The following is a 20,240-nucleotide window of genomic DNA, read 5'->3' on the forward strand; positions in this document are numbered from 1 at the left end:
ATATAAAATGTTTAGGCACGAGCTGATATACCTAAGCATCTGATGACTAAACTCCATGAGAAGGATAATATTCCAAAAATGGGAACTACAGAGGTGAGGAACTAAATTCAAGATATCCTGAGTTCTGAATTAATGAAAAGCTAGTTAATCGAGATATGACTGGCTGAAATACTTCTCCCGTGCACTCTTGTCACACAAGTTCAGCTTTTCCTCGCTATTTATTAATTCCCTGCTTAGGTACATTGATGACAAGATTTTCTCAAGAATTCAATGTATCAAATTTCGCTCCAATTATAAGAGCCATTTTTTTCTTACAATGTCTATTTTATTTTCAAATTTATCACACTAATTTTTACAATTTAATTTTATTTGTGACTTAAAGTTTAAATACAAGGAAGGAGCTAGCTAGCTATCCATTCCATTCTCCAATAATCTAAACAATACTGACAGTTGAACGGGTTTTAGGCAGTGGCGTATTACCACGATGGCGGTCTTGTGATTCTACATTTGGGTTCTTTAACGATCATTTTATAATAATAATTGAGAAATAGAAAAAATAGTAGATAGATCAAGTGAGACAATTCTATTTTGAGTTTTAAATTAAAATTTTCAAATCCAAAGAAAACATTGTCCCATAATTTATCAAAATAAAAAAATGATTAATTTTAGTGGTTTGATCTGCTGTATCCTGAGAAGAAGGGAGAGCTGAAAGATATGTTGATCAAGGTTGAAAACCAGAAGAACAAGGAGAAAAAGAAGTTAGAGAACCTTCCTGCAGAGCAGGGGATATCTCTGGAGGAGTTTGAAAGTTTTGATCCAACTTCTGAGGACTTGAACACCAGTAGTACCGTGATTAATGGTCGGAAACCATCGGCTAATAAAACATCCTCCTGGGCGGAGTCAGCTCGCGTAGAGAAGAGAAGAGCTCTGGTGAGAGAGGAAAACGAGAACACGGTTTCTAAACGTCCTCGCCGCTCCGCCGCTACAACTGCCGCTGGCCTTCTCTCTGAAATGCTGGCGGAGGAGAGATTATGACGTGTTTCTCTGTGTGGCTCGGAACCCTGGTTTTGTAAACCGGGGCTCACACAGTTTATCCGCCTCAACACCTCTCTTAATATTTCTTCTGCCCCTTCCGCCGCCTAAACAAACATTTTTCTACGTCACTGGATGGGCTGACATCCATTATCCATGTTGTTTATCCCGTAGGGGTGGGGGAGGGATAAAGTATGACGTCCATAAGTAAATGTAATTAGCTTTAATTTATAGTGTAATATTTATTTTCCCGGAAAGACCGGCCAACTTACCGATAAAAGAACGAAGTCCCCGCTAAACAAACACTTCTAAAACGGAGGATGAAGGAAATTATTTTTCAATTACATATGCGCTACGGTATACACCATCTCCCCACCTCTAAGGTTTTTCTTACTCCCCCCCCAAAAAAAAAAAATCATGAAGCGTAGAGAGTTACTCTATACATACCTCCTCGAGACAGAATTATAAAATTTCCTCAAAACGCTTATCTAATTTCCAAGTATTTGATTGATCCAGTGATCGCATAGCGTGTAATTCCAAGAACAAAGGATCACATTTTGCCACGATTATAAAAATAGTTCAGCATGAGCTTTAAAAAAAAAAGAAAAACATACATTCAGTTAAAATGTCCTGCAATATTTTAGATTTCACCGTACTAATTATTCTTCAGTTTTTTTCATTTATTTGCAAGATTTTGTAGCATTATTTTTTATGAAATGTATTTTAAATCTCCTAAATACTCGTTGTAACAGACAATTATGGTATTAAAGTATTATTAGACGATCTGAGGACGAATTTGAGCCGCGGCTCAAATATGGTTGGTTCCACTTAAAGTTGTATTCAATGTTTCAAGATTTAAACTGGCTCTCAATTAAAACCGGTTTTTGGCGGATTTGGGACGAGGCTTAGATTCATTAAATTCGGTCACTGTCCGTAATTTTAGTTTCGTATTTGGTTTCACGTATAAATTTTGAAAATGTCCTCGCCATTATGCAAATATTGATAAGAAATTTCAGATGAACCAGGATGAATGAGGACGGGAGCAGGGGATCAGGAATGACCTCTGAGGCCTCTAGGATGCTTGAGGCTGCGCTTGAGCAGATGGACGGTATTATACAAGGAGCAAGATACGATTTACCACAGTTCGATAACTTTTCTATCCAGGTAAACAAGCCTAGTACTAGGGGTGTGTTTTTTCGTAATAAATCATTCCCCCTCCCCTACCCGGTCCCGTTCCCACAAAATTATCTTTCCCGCATTTTACCGCCTTATTGGAATTTTGAAGGGAAATAAATAAATTTTGGGGTCAAAACGTCAGAGACGATAGTACGGATATTATTTAAGTATTATTACATATATTCTTGGTTTCCTACAACTGTAAACATGTTTCTTTCTTTGCCAAATCGTTATTTATAGCACTCCCTTTTAAAACTATATTCAGCAATCAACATGCACGACATAAAACAAAATTTTAGAAGTTTTGGTCATTAAAATCTCGTTCAAGGTAACAAACAGTATCAACAAGAAGAAAAAATTGACAGTTAAAGTCTAATTTTTTTTCTTTTTTTTCTGTTTGCAAGTCTACAAAAATCATTTCTCTTTCCCCCTGGAGGGAGGGGGAAAGTAATTCTTATACACAATACACCCCTGCATAGTACTTGAGAGGAATAAAGATGAAGTTCTCCTACTGTACAGTGTACATTGTACAGTTGTAGACCGTACACGTGTACAGATACTAAAACTAACAGACAAGTCAAGATTCAGACAAACACAAACATTCTAAAACTTCTGTCAAGAATATTTTATTCAACAAGAAAAATTTATTTATTATGAACATGAATACGTAAAGAAAATTAGTTATACGATAAATAAGTTCGACAATCAAATAAAAAAATTGTATCAAAAATAAACCAAAATTAGCAGGGTTGGCATAAAAAACCAAGCCCAAAAAACGCCCCCCAAAAAACAATAAATCCTACTTATAAAACCGCTTAAGTTGTAAGTGAGCTTTGTTGGGTTTTATTGTTTTTTTATATTTTCAGGACTCTACATTTCCCCCTGCAGTCTCAGTTCGGGATGCGCTCAGGAGTTTAAAACGTGCAATCTTGAGTTCCCAGGGGGACGTGATCACCCAGACCGATCCCGAGACCAGGGAGTTCCTGCTAACCTGGCTCAAGAATAATAAACCTGAATATGCGACCAATCTTTATAATTCACAGGTAATAAATAACCCGCTGTTGGTCAGGGTTTTTCAAGATGGCGGATTTTCAGGTATTACCTCTGAAACCTCGTGATATCATCATAAAATTTTCTTAATTTCTACCATTTTCGGTAAAAACTTCCAGTTTTTTCAAACCCTGAAAAATAGGACAAAAAATTGTGGGAATCTTTTGGCTAAACAAACAATGTGATATACATCAAACATTATCATTTGTATAATTCAGTGCAACAAATATGCAGGGGTGTATACTGTATAATGTATATCTATTAGAATTAAAAATGATTTTTGATGACCTAACTTCTGTACTTATGGCAAAAGTATTATGGCAAGTGTAATTATGGCAAAAGTATTATGGCAAATGAAACTGAGCCACCCGCTGTTGGTCAGGGTTTTTCAAGATGGCGGATTTTCAGGTATTACCTCTGAAACCTCGTGATATCATCATAAAAATTTTCTTAATTTCTACCATTTTCGGTAAAAACTGCCAGTACCTCTGAAACCTTGCAATTATATTATCTCTAAACAAATCTAATTTCTATAATTATCAAAAAAAAAATGGCATTTATATATACATTTACTTAAAGTTCGTAATTATATTATCTTGAAAACTATCTACTTTCTGTCATTATCATTGAAAAATGACATTACCTCTAAATGCTTGTAGAATATTATCTTGAAAAATGTCTAATCTCTATTATTATCAGTCAAAAATTACATTAAATGTTATTGTCGACTTATAGTTCGTAATAATATTATCTTGAGAAATATCTTTTTTCTATCATTATCATCTTTAAATATGTCTAAATTCTATCTCTACTTGAAAAATACTTCCTCTTAAATGTCTTATCACTTTCATTATCAGTAAAAAATTATGTCAATTTGTTCTGAGGGAACAAAATCTAACAAATTTCACAGAAAAGGCTTCACTCTATATTATTTACATAGTTTATGAGAATTTAATATAATATAAGTTTTGATAACTTAGCTAATATTAATATTTTCCCTCAAACGTCTATCTAGAACATTGATAATAATGAAAGAAAAGTATATTAAATTACTTGAACAACGTAAAATTGCTGAAATTTTGTCTTTTCATTGCACAATGCACAAAATACAATTCTAGTTCTTGGGGAAACAATACATCTTTACTGTTAAAAAGATGCGAAAGAAGATAGATTTTTTAATTTAACACCTAACATAGGAAGATCATTTTATGTACTTTATCCCATATAAGAGGTATCTTCTTAGGCCGACTACAATAGTAGAACATATTATTTCAAAATCCAAATGGGAAAGGTTGAACCATTTATATTTAAATGCTATTTTTTATCAGCTGTTAAACTTTTAGAAATGGTGGAACAAGGATGCAAACTCAGGGATTCATGATCTTACCGGAGTTGAGGTAATTGGATACACATTTTCTTTTTGGATCAGTCTTAAAGGGACTGTAAGCGTAATTTTAAGTGACTCTCCATGCAACGGCATTGCAATGACATTGTATTTCTGACTCGAAAAGTGTTTATTCAAGATCATCCGCCATTTTTTCATGTATGCAAGAAATGCGCAATTTTGTAGAAAAACTGCAAATGAAAAAAATATTTTCAAAAACAAAAACACGGAAAGAACATCACATTTTATTACTTTTCTCCAAGCCATCAATCCCAAATTTTTCACTCTTGTCCTATCCATCGTTCCCAAAAATTATCCCTCTTATCTTACTCATCATTTCGGTAATATTACCCTTTCTATCCATCCACCCTTCTTTCCTGCTTATTCGTCCTCCATCTCAAACATTCATCCCTTCATCTACTATTCTCCACTCATCCTTCATCCCACCTTTTCATTCCTGTGTATAAATGACAAATGTATTGTATATATAGGATCGGATGCAGGAGCTGGAACGAGACAAGGATTCTCTCCAGCTCCAGGTTACAGTACTAGAGGATCAAATAGATGGACAAGCACGGAGAATAGCGGAATTAGGTAACAGATTGTATATGAAATATTCCTTCCGTTCTATTTCTTTTATCTGAGATAGAAAAAAAAGTTTTTTTTTGTATTTAGAGAGAGATCTGCGGAATAAGGAGAACGCATATGAGAGGTTGGAGAAAACGATAAGTCGAGACAGAAACCTCAGTGGTTCCGACATGAGACAAGGAGAACTCAAAACTGAGATTGCTAGTCTCAAGTTAAAATGCGCAAGACTTGAGAGGGATTTAATTGAGTATAGGAACGCAACCCCTAAACTACCACGACCTAGTAACCTGAGTCAAGGTCTAGCTCGTTCTCCAACTCCTGTGAGTAGTCCGGATGATAATTCGCCGGTTTCCAGGAAAGGAGTTCCGCTTTCCGACGATGAAAATTTTGAGAATTCTAATGAGATGGATACAAGCATGATATCCTTGTCTGGTCGGTCAACCAGGGGTATCAGAAAGATTCTGGGGAAAATCAAAAGAAGCAACTCTGGTGGGTTTGAAAGTGATCGAGCTCCAAGTCAAGCTGGAGCTGATACTAACTTCAACCGAGGGGGTGTCCGAGCCACCGCGGGTGGACGTCTGGGTTGGTCGAACGCGAACGGATACAATTTTAAGAAGAAACGTTTCTCCGAGTGGTCGGTTGACATGCTCTGCACTTGGCTGGAGACCATAGGTCTAGGTCAATATACTGGAGAGGTTCAGAGACACATAGGAACAGGTTCAGATCTTGCTAAACTGGGTGGAGTAGATCTGGATACTAAGCTAGGGATTAAGAACCCACTGCACAGGAAGAAATTAATCCTGGCTATGCAGGCCAAGATAGATTTGAAAAGGCCTGATCCTGCCGGAAACCTAGATTGCTCCTGGGTTGTCAGGTGGTTGGATGATATTGGTCTGCCACAATATAAAGAAAGTTTTATTGAGTGTCGGGTAGATGGAAGATTACTTAACCTACTCACTGTAGATGATCTCTCATACTTGAAGGTATCCAACCTTCTTCATCATTACTCAATCAGGCGTGGAATACAGATATTAAGACAGCAAAAATTTGACACTGAGTTCCTGAAGAGACGAGCAACAAACTCCGCCGAGGATACTGATATTATAACCTGGAGCAACCATAGAGTGATGGAGTGGTTGAGACAGGTTGATCTAGCGGAGTATGCTCCGAACCTCAGAGGTTCTGGAGTACACGGAGCACTTATAATCCTTGAACCAAAGTTTAACTCCGAGCTTCTAGCCGCCCTCCTCTCCATCCCTCCTAGTAAGAGCTTACTTCGACGCCATCTAAACATACATTTCTCCACCCTCATTGGGAAGGATTTGATGGGAGAGAAACGAGAACTTCAATCTGATCCTAATTTTGTCCCACTTACTCCGACAGCAAAACATAAACCCCGCCACGGACAGTTTACACTAAAACGTAAGAAGTCTAAGGCTGAGTTTGATGCAGAGGACTGCCTGGTTTGTCCTCTCTCACCAGCATTAAATTCGAAATATAAAAACTAATCGATATTGAACAAAAAAGGACATGTTTTTATTTTATTTATTTTTACTCCGTCTTAAAACAAAATTGCCTTTTCCCTAATGGGTAAAATTTTTAAACTATTGTATAACGCAAAATCTCCATTTCCCGGGATAATTCTTGAAAATATTTATTTCGTTCCAAATCCAAGTTGAGACGAGAACATCCATTAAACAAGATGGAAGCACATTTACTCTAAGAGTACTTTGACACACTTCAACGCCTCTCAATCCTGACAATTGTTTATCTTATAGTTTTAAACAATATGCATTTTCAGCCAACAGCTAGTAATATTATTTTGTGTAGTTGAAACCAGGAAACTGAAAATCCTCAATTTTTGCTTATTTTTGTACTGTTGCCAAAATCGAAATTATATGACGGTTACAATGTGAAGTTTATTTATAAATCTTACTATTTTTATATTATTTTTAGTTAAATTACCTTAAAAACTTATGTTCCTAGGAAATCATACATATTTTGAAGAAGTTAAGAACGCACAAAAACATTATTGAATATATCGAATGTAATTATTAATGTAGACTATTACTTTAATTTGTGAAGAATACAGTGCTTATGATCCATTTCATTTTGCTGCGGATCCGGATCCTAGATTCGCCATAGAAAAATGGATCCGGATTCGTATATCCGCATTTTTTTTGCGGATCCGGAACAATGTAGCCAAAATGTTGCGAATCCAAAGGATCTGGGATCATAAGAACGGTAAAGAAATGTCCGTATAACTACCATATGATCTAGTGCCTGCCTACTCTGTAACTTATCATACTTATTACTTACTTAAAATGAACTTGTGCATGTGCCTTGTAATATTGTTTTTTAAATGACTGTTCTGATTATATTTTTTACATGAAGTTACATACAAAATCAAATATTTTAACTTTCAAATTTGGATATTCTTAAATTTTAAAAATCTGGCAACTTTCGTACTTTTTTTTATAACATTATTACAGAAACTAGCATTTCATTTTTTTGCTTAAAGAGAGTGACCGGCAATGTATGGCACTAGTATACTGAGAATGGTGTTTTGTGGGGAAAAAAATTAGGATTCATTTGAGACATAAAACGTTTTCTAGAAACAGGTTTAGAAAATAAAAATTGTCCTCGTCGAAAACAAGTAATTTTATTCTGTTATTAGTTTCTGTAATCTCTCCTTGTTCACAAACATTTTCTGGAATTTTTATTGAAAAAACGACATTTGAAGAATTCTCCAAATAAATTCGTAAAGAATAAGAAATTCAATATAATGATAAAATAGATATAATTAATTTAAAAAGAGATAATTAATCCTAACATTGATATCTCGACAAATTTCCACTGAGAAATATGTTCTTAAACATCTATTTAGTTTACTGTAGAATTTTTATTAATTGTCGTTAATTAATGACCTCAAAAATAACGATTCTGAAAACGAACCCACTCAAATGGATGATTTTAAACGTCGACTTTGCGCTCAAACTCTGTTATTATACATCATTTAAACGTTTTATAAGTCTCAAATAAATCCTAAAAACTTCTCCACAATACTACATTCTCAGTTCAACTACCATACATTGCCTGTCACTCCCTTTAAGTAATGCATAAAACTGTATTCATAAAAAAGTGTTGGTTTATTAAGATTTTACACAAAAACTCGTCAAGTTCTGAGTTTAACCATTGTGCCTATGCGAATTTAAATATTGTATGTTCTGTATCAATGAATTCTGTTTATACAATGTGCACCCTGTTTGTGCCTTAATGTGCTGGTATTTTCTGAGCATGTTAATAGCGTTATTTCATGAGGAAACATATTTCCCTTAAAACAGCATATATTGCACGGTGCAGATATTTAACTCGGTTTCAAAATATTAAAGGAAATAAATCCGGCCTCGGTGCTTTTTCTATCTGTTGTGCCAACTTCACTATTCATTAATTCTTTCTAAACTTTACACTAGTGGAATTATTGCTGTATATATATTTATATATTATAAAATATTTATAATTGTTAAACTAACTTATCTGTTGTATTAAATATACTAATTCTTGAATTTATATTTCTATCATCATATTAGACAGTTTTCGAAATATTTGGGCTTAAAGGATGCCTTAGAATGTATCAATCCATATCCTATAAGTATAGATCGTGTTATTGAAATACCTGCAATACTTGTTATTTTTAAGTTACTATTCGTTAATGATTTGGGGAGCTCGTGGCTCGTGGCAGCGGCCAATCTGTTTTACCCGCAAATGTTGCAATGAATTATAAGACAGAGAGAGAGCCAGTTTTAGCCGCGGTGCTCGGCCCCCCCGGCCTGTCCTAGCCACAGCGCCCAGCTCGGAAAGTGTCGAAACCTAACCTAACACTAAAACATATACTAATCTCTCTCTTCTTATAATTCATTGCGGCCTTCGCGAGTAACAGAGTTTGGCCGCAACCTAACCAAGACAGTTGGTTTCAGAAATAGAGCTATATAGGGTTTACATTCACCCCACCTCTTTCCTCCATTTCCTGCCTGGGCTAGCTGGAACCCCCTCCTTGGCATAAGATCATACTGCTACATGTACATTTTAATAAATATTTAGTCGTAAAAGGTCACTAAGTCTGTATAAAGCTGAGAGAAAACAGGATTCAGTTTTTTTTTGTGGCAAGGAGATACCATCGTCTCTAGTGTAAGTAATATTCTTTTAATCAACATCTACATGATTTCTTCTCGTACTCAAGTACATCTATACTCAATCTATCATAACTATTTTACTGAAGTATTGCACGTTGAAATCATGTATTTCTTGACTACATCAATATATCTGAAAGGGATTGTTCTAATATTTAAACCAAAGGGAAAGGTCCCAATAATGTTTACACGTACAGTCGTATCCAAAGGCTTATATTTCGAGAGTATCCCTGTATCTTTAACTCTTTTTTGGGATAAAATAAGGACGATTAATCCATGGAAAACCTGATCACTATTGAAGACCCTGTATTGAAGCATATTTGGCTCTGTCTACTAAATCCGTATCTCTAGGATAATCTGGATGGTTTCGTTCCAAAAGACGGATAATTGTGAATATTGGAGATAATTGATGAGTAAACAGAACTCAAGATTAATGATGTAGGACGTTACTTACAGATTATATACTGCATGTAGTCTTCAGATCATGCAGTAGGGGTACAGGGTGAAGTAATCATGATGATCTTATGTTAAAGGGGTTACCCAAAACACATGAGATTTAAGACGATCAAATATGACAATATGATCTGAGCTGGGAATTTTTGAATGGTGGATATCGGGATTAATGCTTGATCCACTCTTTTTCTTAATCTCGAGATTAAATAACACTTGTTCTCCTCTTTTTATTAATCTCCAGATTAATTAACTGATCGGGATTAAGGATATCCCATTCTAAAGTTCCCAGCTCTGGTAAAATCCAAGGTTAGACATAATTGGGTAAATATGAAGTGGGACACCCTGTATTTAGTTTTTAATTGAATAATTATATGGAGCGCTTTAAAACTGTTCCGGCATATTTCATGGCTACATTTTTTCATTTTAACAATTACTGTGATTAAGGTTAAATAGTATAAAGCCCATTAAAAAATTGCCAAGACGACAATTGAAATTATTTTGATGTCGCCGATACACGGTGTCCCATTAAACATGGGAATGTAAGACGAACTAGTATGATACAGATACAGTGTGTACCATTATATATGAAAATCTAAGACGTTATCAAGTATGATACAGGATGTCCCATTAAATATGATGATTCAATGTGTTCCATTAAACATGACAATGTAAGACGATCTAGTATGATACAGTGTGTCCCATTAAATATGACAATTTTTTTTAACAATTTATTATTTTTGAATTTTACTTCTTATAAATTGGATACAGTTGATACAGACAAATTCTGATTTGATTCTTTTTCTTGTCGTTTTTCTTCTTCCTTTTTTCTTTTCCTTTGTTGACTGTCCCTGATTCTGATAATTTTGAAAGAAAATAAAAATTTCTTGAAACCAGTATTTATTGGGACAATCTGCTCCATTGTATTAGTTTTCAGTTTTGTTGTTTAACTCAAGAATACCTGACTTGATAAGCAGATTGAAGGTTAATACAGTGCTGACTAAGCTTTAACTCATACTTAAGATATATTTTCTGAAACGGAGGTAAAATGGAGGGGCTGGACGTCTCCCTGCCCTATCTTCCTATCTCCCAATGATTTCTCCATTCGCCAATGGGAAAATTGATAATTGATGGTTTAGAGCTTATCATCGGAGTTCCCTACCATTTTTCATGTTCAATTTTCTTTTTTCTTCTTGTTTCTTGTTTGTAGGTTTTTGCAATTTTATTTTGAGTTCCATGCCCAAATCCTGGTTACGCCTAGTGATCTTAAAAATGGAGCTGACAACATTTGTTCACTAGGAATTCAATTCCAAATGCTCCCATAGCTTAGAAAATCCCTACTTTCCTCTAATTTTATAGTGTTACCCACTCTATGGAATTTAAGGTTTTTTCCCCATTGGAGTTGCACCGGATAACAAAATGGGAAGTTTTTGGCTTTGTTGCGCCAGGATGTGGCATTTTCGACAGTAGTCCAGTCTTCATAGTCGGCCGAGTATCGCAGCTGGTAGAGTAAAAAAACAGCATCATATTGCATGTTCACCCACCTCAGGATTTTTCTTTCTAGGTTTCTATTTTTCTCGATTCTGGCGAGCTTTTTTCTTGCTATGAGTTCGAGGTGTCCTTTAAGGTTGTCAAAAAAAGTTCTTATCCAATATTATAGATCTGACTAAATATTTAGTAGGTGTAAATACATGCTGCACCCTGTATGGTCTATGATACAAAATCCACTGCAGATAAACATAATACATTTTCTTTGGGAGAATTAGTTATCATTGAAACTTAACCATAACACAGCACACCATACACAATTTATCTAGGGATGTGATACATTATTACAATACTACAAGATATTAAATTATGGATGAAGATGAGAACTCCAGGTTGTACAAAATATTAAACTAGGAATGAAGGTGAGAACTCCAGGTTCTACAAGATATTAAATAATGGATGAATATGAAAACTCCAGGTTGATCTACAAGATATTAAACTTGGAATCAAGATATCAAACTATGGATGAACATGAGAACTCCCGGTTCTACAAGATATTAAACTATGAATGAACGTGAGAACTCCAGGTTCTACAAGATATTAAACTATGGATGAACATGAGAACTCCAGGTTCTACAAGATATTAATCTAGGGATGAAGATGAGAACTCTAGGTTCTACAAGATATTAAACTATGGATGAACAGGAGAACTCCAGGTTCTACAAGATATTAAACTATGGATGAAGATGAGTACTCTAGGTTCTGCAAGATATTAAACTAAGGATGAACATGAGAACTCCAGGTTGTGCAAGATATTAAACTATGGATGAACAGGAGAACTCTAGGTTCTACAAGATATTAAACTGAGGACGAAGATGAGAACTCCAGGTTCTACAAGATATTAAACAATGGATGAAGATGAGAACTCCAGGTTCCACAAGATATTAAACTAAGGATGAAGATGAGAACTCCAGGTTCTACAAGATATTAAACAATTGATGAACAGGAGAACTCTAGGTTCTACAAGATATTAAACTAGGGATGAACATGAGAACTCCTGGTTCTACAAGATATTAAACTAGGGATGAACATGAGAACTCCTGGTTCTACAAGATATTAAACAATGGATGAACAGGTTCTGCAAGATCTTGGAAATCCAAAGGTTTGCAAGATTAAGAAGTAGCATCATCTACCCAGAGTGTCGGACAATGATAAAAAAGAACTGTGTGTTTGATATCTGTCCAAACTTTTATTCTCTTTGTTAACCTGCCAGATACTAACTCATCAATACTCGTTTCTACAGGGTTTCCTAATAAACTTGACAAGCAAAGGTTGGTTTATCCTTTTCAAATATATTTACTTGGTTTTAAAATGTGAACTGACTTGAGCAAACTGGTGGTGTAAACCTTTGATATTTCAAACTTAGACTATCTTATCTAACATAATTTATAGTTTGAAATATCAAAGGTCTACGATACTTGGTTGCAAAGATATAGGAATTTAAAAAATTGAGTTTGTTACAGAAACTCAGTTCCTTCGGGCTTTCAATACTACCTGTGTAGACTACTAAAGAATTTCGTTCTGATTTCAATTTGATAAATTAGAAAATAAAAAATTGATTTAAAATCAATTGCTTTTTTAGATTCAAAGAAGGTATACATTATTTGAAAACTTGAAAATCATGCATCTTTTGTTTACACACAGTCTATGACAATTTTCATGTTTAGTGAGACACCTTGTATAAGAATATCCGACAAAAACATTTCATGTAGAATGTCAACTCAATATCCAAGGTTAGACATAATTGGGTAAATATGAAGAAATTTCCAACCTTGCATTTAAAGGGACTGTAAGCGTAATTTCAAGTGACCCTTCACGCAAAGATGGCAGTGTCCGATTTACAACGGTACCCGTGAAACCTTTATCTGATCCATAATGTGGAAAGTACTGTTGTTTTTCTAGGTTTAAAAGCGTTTAATTCTGATAATTTCTAAATATTTTCCTGCAGTAAAAAATGTGCAACTTTTGTAGAGAAATCACAATATTCTCCGTACAGAAAAAATAAAATTTTTATTTTGTTGAATGTATCGGCATTAACTTGAAAACTTCTTGAAAATTTTGCAAACAACTTCAATTTTCTTTGCAAAAAGATTATACCAGTTTAACAAAAATAGAAAATACAAGTTTCAGAAAATAAAGCTGTTTTATACCTATTTTCTAGTTTAATAGGATTTTTGTCGAGAAAGGATGAAAAGCAAAAACAAGTTTTAAATTTAGTTTTGATTTAAAATAACAAACATCATATTTATATACAATCCTAAACAAAGGGCTTGTCAACATTTTTCTTATAATGACTCTTCGAGGCCAAATATTTATTTTTTGAGATTTTCGAACATCTCCTTGTAAATCTTTGGAACCCAACCTTAGTTATTTCAAAATATGAATTCTATTAGATTAAATAATCTAAGTTTGAAATATCAAAGGTTTACGCAATCAGGCTTCAAAGATATAGGGAAAAGAAAATTTGAGTTAATGGCAAAGACTCGACTCCTTTTCGCTAAAAGTCAAGATCATTTTGGGACTCCGAAACTTCGGCGGTGTGATAACTTACCTCATACCAAAAATATGGTTATTAAGAGAATTCAGAAATAGATGAACAATCCATTTAAATTCTGGAATTTATTCCAACCTAGTTTTATCATTGTCAGATATTTGAATCAAGATAAAACCATAGATAATTAAACATAGATAGCTAATGTACGCAAAATCAACAAGAATTGTACAGTCCGCGAACTCATACTTCTAGGGGTCAAAGTGTACTTCAATGATAAGCGGGGTGGTTTGGTGTTTTAATGGATTTCATAATTATTAAACCACTCAGGAGGGAATTTTATTTTGAAAATATCAAATTATTTTACTGAGCAATATATCATATTGACGAGAACTGAAGAAGGACATGAGAAGCACTAAACTAACTTAAATTTCTTTTTACAGAACTCATGTACACCACAAGTACTCAATGACATAAGAACAGCCAATGTTCACAATCGACCTAGTTATTCTATATAATAGGAATATCTTTAAAACATCTCTGTACATTTATATCTTTCAAGATGAAAAATGTCGTCTTATGCGCAATCTATCTTTATCTATGGATAAAACTAAAATTCCGTCGACTAGATGCAATAATCTTAAAGTTCTATGGATTGTAACTCAGGAAAGTCAGCAAAGAAAAAACTTTACATAATCCATCTTTTCATGAAAACAAATTGTCAATTTATATTACACAGGGTTACCCACAAAAGGTGAGATTCTTTATGCCAAAATAGTAAAGTATCGATCTAAAGGTGGAAATTTGTTTTCTTGTCTTAAAAGGACAGACCGGCTATGTAAGGTAGTTAAACTGAGTATGCAGTGTTGTGGACAAATTCTTTAGGATTTATTTGAGAATTTGTCAAAGCATAAAACACAAGTAAGTCTCACCCTGGGATGTATATGTCAAATAAAATGATTTTAATTAATTTTATTTTTTGTTAAATAATTCTTCAATGAAAAATTCTGTGTGTTCAGCAACGAGAGACTGGTAAATTTTTACCGATTTGTCATTAGTCATAAGTTCAGAAACATGACCAATAAGAGATCAGTTAATCTCACACCCAGAAGAAAATTAATTTAACTCATGCTGTTAAATAGTTCTAAACTCTGTTCATCTATTAAAGTTTAAGTTAATTATATTATTTAACTCATGCTGTTAAATAGTTCTAAACTCTGTTCATCTTTTAAAGTTTGAGTTAATTATATTATTTAACTCATTCTGTTAAATAGTTCTAAACTCTGTTCATCTATTAAAGTTTGAGTTGATTATATTATTTAACTCATGCTGTTAAATAGTTCTAAACTCTGTTCATCTTATATTATTTAACTCATGCTGTTAAATAGTTATAAACTCTGTTCATCTTATATTTTTTAACTCATGCTGTTAAATAGTTCTAAACTCTGTTCATCTATTAAAGTTTAAGTTAATTATATTATTTAACTCATGCTGTTAAATAGTTCTAAACTCTGTTCATCTATTAAAGTTTGAGTTAATTATATTATTTAACGAATTGTTTGAAATAAATGTTCACATTTCATCTTGTCACGCTTCTTAATATCAGATATATATTTACAAATAAGATTAATTTGTACAAACAGGTTAATCCGAACCTAGAATTATTAAGTTTTATATATCCCTTTGATTGTCTATTGTTTATTTAAAACAAATTTATTTTTGATGATATTTCAATTTTATTTTCTGTTTCCTGTAATCCAACAATAATGGCACTGTCCACAAGGGACGGAGGGATAAAACATTTTTTCATAGAACTCCATGGAGTACGCTAAACACACTTCCTGTGATGACCGGATACTGGAGACAAGAACCTGAGTCATGTAGAGCTCCATGGGTAGGTGGGAGTCGGTTAAATCCTCGGGTTTCGAGGACGAGGTTAATGTTGTTAACTCCAGGTCGTGGACACAGTCTGGGTCGGTTTTAGCGAACCATGAGATCCAACGTGGAATTTTATGATGAGTTAATTCTCGTTCGTTATCATCTTGAACTTCTTCTGTATTTCCGTCCGGAGGGTTCTCAAGCTGTTTAAATTTAGATGAACTAGAATTCGAAATACTTTGTCTCTCTTTCAGATATTTCCCCATTGGACGAGAAGTAAATTGTCCGATGCAAGAACTTGAATTTAGGAAAAACCCTCGAGTTCTTTTCCTCAATTTCTGAGGTATAGAGTCAACAGGTTCGTTTAGCTCCTCTCTACTGTTATATCTCTCTCTTTCATTTAAATAACCATCTGGAATGTTTTTAATTTCTCGCGTTACGTCATCAGTTTGAGAGGATTTATCTTGTTTCTCCGGGTGGTTCTTACAGTGCACCTTCATCCATCTCATCTCTAGTTTATTATGATACTGCTCTCCAGGGTGTATTTCGAACTTATTCCTTTCTTTGGGATGGATTAACAACTCTGGGTTGGATTGTACTTTTAATTTTGGACCTTTTGAAATATTCTCCGACCTAACGTCTGGATGCACTCGGCCGTTTTGAAGCTTAGGACTTTTGTTTGAATATATAAGTACTCTACAGTCCAGGGGTTGTTGTCGCTTCGATGCTGATTCTTTTCTACTCGATTTCTTTTCCATTAATAAAGATTGACCTCTGTTAATCTTTTTTTTCTGCTTTAACAAGTTCTGCTTAAGATTTGATTGTAAATCCTGGTTGAAAGTATCCTTCCTTCCTGTTCCTGGATCGAACTTTATAAAGCTTGGGCTTTCCTCGGAGAGATGGTTAAACCGTGATGATTGAGTACTTTTTATTTCAGAATGTTTGAAATCTTTTCGACGAGAGCTGGTCGTAAATTTGTCTCGATTTTGGTTTGGTTTCAGTTTGAATTTGGTTGTTGACTGACAGTTTGAGCAATTATTTGATTGATCTGAACTTTGTTTGCATTTTGACCTGGTGGAGTTAGAAAGATTTATCTTTGGAGTTGGATTTTTTTCTAATCTAGATTTGCTGAATCCAGTTTTATCAGTTTTATTAATCAGGTTTCTGGTCTTGGTTGGGTTTGACGAAATTTCCTTACACGGGGTCCACGTTTCTGAATTTCGATACAATTCAGAACTTCCAGAAAATGATTTATTCAAGAAATAAAATTCTCCGTTTGAAGTTTTGGATTTTGGATTGTAGTCTTGACTTGAATAATCAAGTAATGAGTTCATGGAACTAACTCCACTATTATTAAAGTTACAAATACTATTCTCCACATCCAGTTGATCTATTGAACCTGGAGAATAATTAAAGCTATAGGAACCATTTTGAGAAGAAAGTGCTCTGCATGAACCTCTACCGCTAGCATGGACTGGACTGTGTAGCAACGTTACTTCTTCTCGAAATCTATCAAATTGACTTGTAGGACTATTTGAACGAACAGTGTAATTATAATCCAGATTATCCACGCTTAAACAACCTACAGAGGGACTAGTAGGAATTATATCATCTATCGGGAGTGGGATACAGGACACGTTTGAACCAGATATATCTGAAATTGAACTTAGTTGCGGAGAGTTTTGGAAACCAGTTGAATCAAACGGTAAACGCAAAATGGAATTATTACGAGTTTTATCACAGGTGGAGACAATATTACAAGGAGTACTGTCAGAGATAGGACTGCTAAAACTAGATACCGGAGAATCAGGATTGTTTAAAGTTCTTGTTTGCTCCGATGGGGTCGGAAACCTTGCTATTCCATTCGTGCACGTCATAATGTAGGATTTAGAGCTGGAAGTAGTGAACGGAAAAGAAATTTGCAATTCACTCATTCTTGGTCTTTCCAAGGTTAGGAGACCTAGAGAATTAACTGAACCTGGAAGATTGATCCTGTTATGAGTTATGATTAGGTTATTTGGATCATGTATTGGAGTAGGGTTGGCTAGAGCAGAGGTTTGTATTGAAGCATTGCAGGGAAGTGTTGTTACGGACGGATTGTTTAAAGGACAAGTTTGAATTGAGGAACTAATAAGAATATTTGTTTTCAACCTGGTTTCGATCTTACTAGGATAATCCTCAAGTTTTCTCCGAGTAGTTCCAAGTTGTTTACTATATATTGAAAAAGGCAATTTGGTTTCGTGTAAATACAATTCGTTGTTTGGGTCTCTTTCATGTTTTCTTGCCCCTGGTCTATGTTCTATAATCAAATCTGAGAAAACTAACGAATTTCTTCCATTTCTGAGATTGGGGTTCTCCGGCACCGAGTTTTCTAAGGTTTTATCTCCCCGGGTTTCAACATCATTACAAGTTTTGTGTTTTGAGCTCAGTTCCGGGATTCTACAAAGAAAAGAAGATTTAATTACCTTTGTTAAAGGGAGTTTCGTCAATATATCAAAGGGTACTATTTCAATATCGAATATCTCGGAGATACAGTTAGAACATTTTTTGGGTTTGTGGGGACGGTTTAGAAATGAGATTTATATTGTAGTACTAATGACTGAACAGGTCTGTAAGCATAATTACAAGAGACCCTACATGCAAAGAGAGCAATGCCCGATTTACAACAGTACCCTTAAAACATTTGTGTGCTCGTCAAGTACAGAGATATGTGTGTATAAACTTATCGAAACCCGCTTCCAAGTTTCTGTGTACGCTGTGTTGAGTTCCAGCTACACACAGCGCAAGCGGTGTTCGATAAGTTTACATACACATATCTCTCTACTCGACGAATACACAAATGTTTTAAGGGTACTGTTGCAAATTACCCTTTTAGTTCCTTTAATTATTGTTCTTCCTATGATCCTTATAATTTTTTCGAACATTCCCTTTAAAAAATTATAAAAAAAGATAAATGTGAAGATTACAAACCTTTTCTCAGTTTGAACTGATTTATGAAGTTTTCTCCAGGTTTCATCTGATTTGTGAATTCTCTCCGGGATTATTGTTCTACTCCGACCCTTCATCTCTCTTGGTTTCCAGATATTTTCACACTGGGACTCACATTCTCTACTCCATCTCAACCCTGAATAAGAGAATGAATCAAATTTATGAAAAATTTGCAATTTGTGAAATAATGTAATAATTATAGACTTTATCTAGAAGATTTGTTTTGCTTTAATCTACATGTTTAGGGTTTTAGAAAGTATAAATAAGTTAGTTAAGTGAAACCAAAGACCAAGGCGTTGCGACACTTCAAAGTCGATTCTGTTTTAACAATTGATGCATCATTTTCATAGATCTCTGTGTAAAGTTTATTCAAAATTCTTTTTCTTTCTTTATATAAAATGGTTTGTCATTCTTTTATTTCGGGGGAAAACAAACACAATATAAACAAAATTTATGAAAATAGATTTTCAAGTACAATAGATGGCAACAGAGAAATAGATCAATTATACACGACGTCACAAGTTTCAAATATAACAAGGAAAAAGAAATTTTCTCCCATTAGTTGATATGTTTTCCAAGATTAAATAATAAAGTGTAAGATAAGCACTATAAAATTATTACTATTATTAATAGTTTTGTCGGACACAAAAACTGAGTTGACCCTTGTGACGACGTAAGAATATAGCTCTACTGAGAGTAAACAAATTCTACGTTGCCATCTATTGTACTAGAATCTATTTGATTGCAACAGAATTAAGTTGGTTACGTTTTAAGATTAATGTTTAAAGGAAACCGTTGTGATTCAGATATGCCATTTTACAAATGAAGGATCACATGCAATTACTATTACAGATCCTTTAACTCTAAACTAAACGTGTTAAAATCTCGACTGCTAATGTTTAAATTCTTTAACTACTTCTCTTCCTTGCCTCCTTGTTAAAAAGATAAAGCTCAGGCTTTAGTAAAGATTTAAGAAAATCCTATTCTACGAAGAAAAGAGAAAAGAGTGGAAAGTTAAACTTGAAATTATGTTCTTACGTTGATTCTTTGGCTGCAGTTTAAAATAAACAGAGAACTCTATTCTTTTATGCAGCAAATCTATGTTTTAATTTTTTGGATTAAATTGATGAGAAACTATGAATGTCAAACAATTATCTGAATATCAAGCTTTAAAAACTTTAAATTACAAACAATTTTTTGGATTACTTAGAAACTATGAAAAACAAACAATTGTTTGAATAAAACCTGATTAAGTAAGAATTAAAAAAAATTGTTTGGATTAAACCGGAGAAACTATAAATTACAACCAATTGTTTTGATTAAACTTAAGAAACTATTAATTACTAAAAAATGGTTTAAATTGAACCTAAAAACAGGTATTAATTTACCTGAAACCTGAAGGCTACTGGTGTAGTTGAATATATCTGAACAGTGATCCGTCCTGTTATAACAAACTTTTATAGAA

General features: G+C 34.0%; 3 protein-coding genes across 3 annotated transcripts in view; 2 read left to right on the forward strand and 1 right to left on the reverse strand.

The window, feature by feature from the left end:
• LOC111705339 (uncharacterized) overlaps nt 1–1,035 on the forward strand; it is a 58,310-nt gene extending 57,275 nt beyond the window's left edge. The window contains exons 37-38 of the mRNA XM_023477838.1: nt 16–93; nt 670–1,035. Coding sequence (XP_023333606.1) covers nt 16–93; nt 670–1,035 — 444 coding nt within the window. The remainder of the gene's footprint in view (nt 1–15; nt 94–669) is intronic.
• Nucleotides 5–7,174, forward strand: LOC111705356 (liprin-beta-1). Its single transcript, XM_023477861.1, has 6 exons — nt 5–93; nt 670–2,196; nt 3,075–3,251; nt 4,602–4,655; nt 5,134–5,236; nt 5,318–7,174. The coding sequence occupies exons 2-6, from the start codon at nt 2,059–2,061 to the stop codon at nt 6,736–6,738; spliced, it is 1,893 nt and encodes a 630-aa protein (XP_023333629.1). The 5' UTR covers nt 5–93; nt 670–2,058; the 3' UTR covers nt 6,739–7,174.
• An 8,422-nt stretch (nt 7,175–15,596) lies between these two features.
• LOC111705350 (uncharacterized) lies at nt 15,597–20,240 on the reverse strand. Its single transcript, XM_023477857.1, has 3 exons — nt 20,164–20,240; nt 18,758–18,911; nt 15,597–18,226 (listed from the first exon to the last, which is right to left on the reverse strand). Exons 2-3 carry the CDS (start codon nt 18,850–18,852, stop codon nt 15,646–15,648), a joined length of 2,676 nt encoding a protein of 891 aa, XP_023333625.1. The 5' UTR covers nt 18,853–18,911; nt 20,164–20,240; the 3' UTR covers nt 15,597–15,645.

This window comes from Eurytemora carolleeae, unplaced genomic scaffold (genome assembly GCF_000591075.1).
Source record: "Eurytemora carolleeae unplaced genomic scaffold, Eaff_2.0 scaffold320, whole genome shotgun sequence".
Classification (NCBI taxonomy): domain Eukaryota; kingdom Metazoa; phylum Arthropoda; class Copepoda; order Calanoida; family Temoridae; genus Eurytemora; species Eurytemora carolleeae.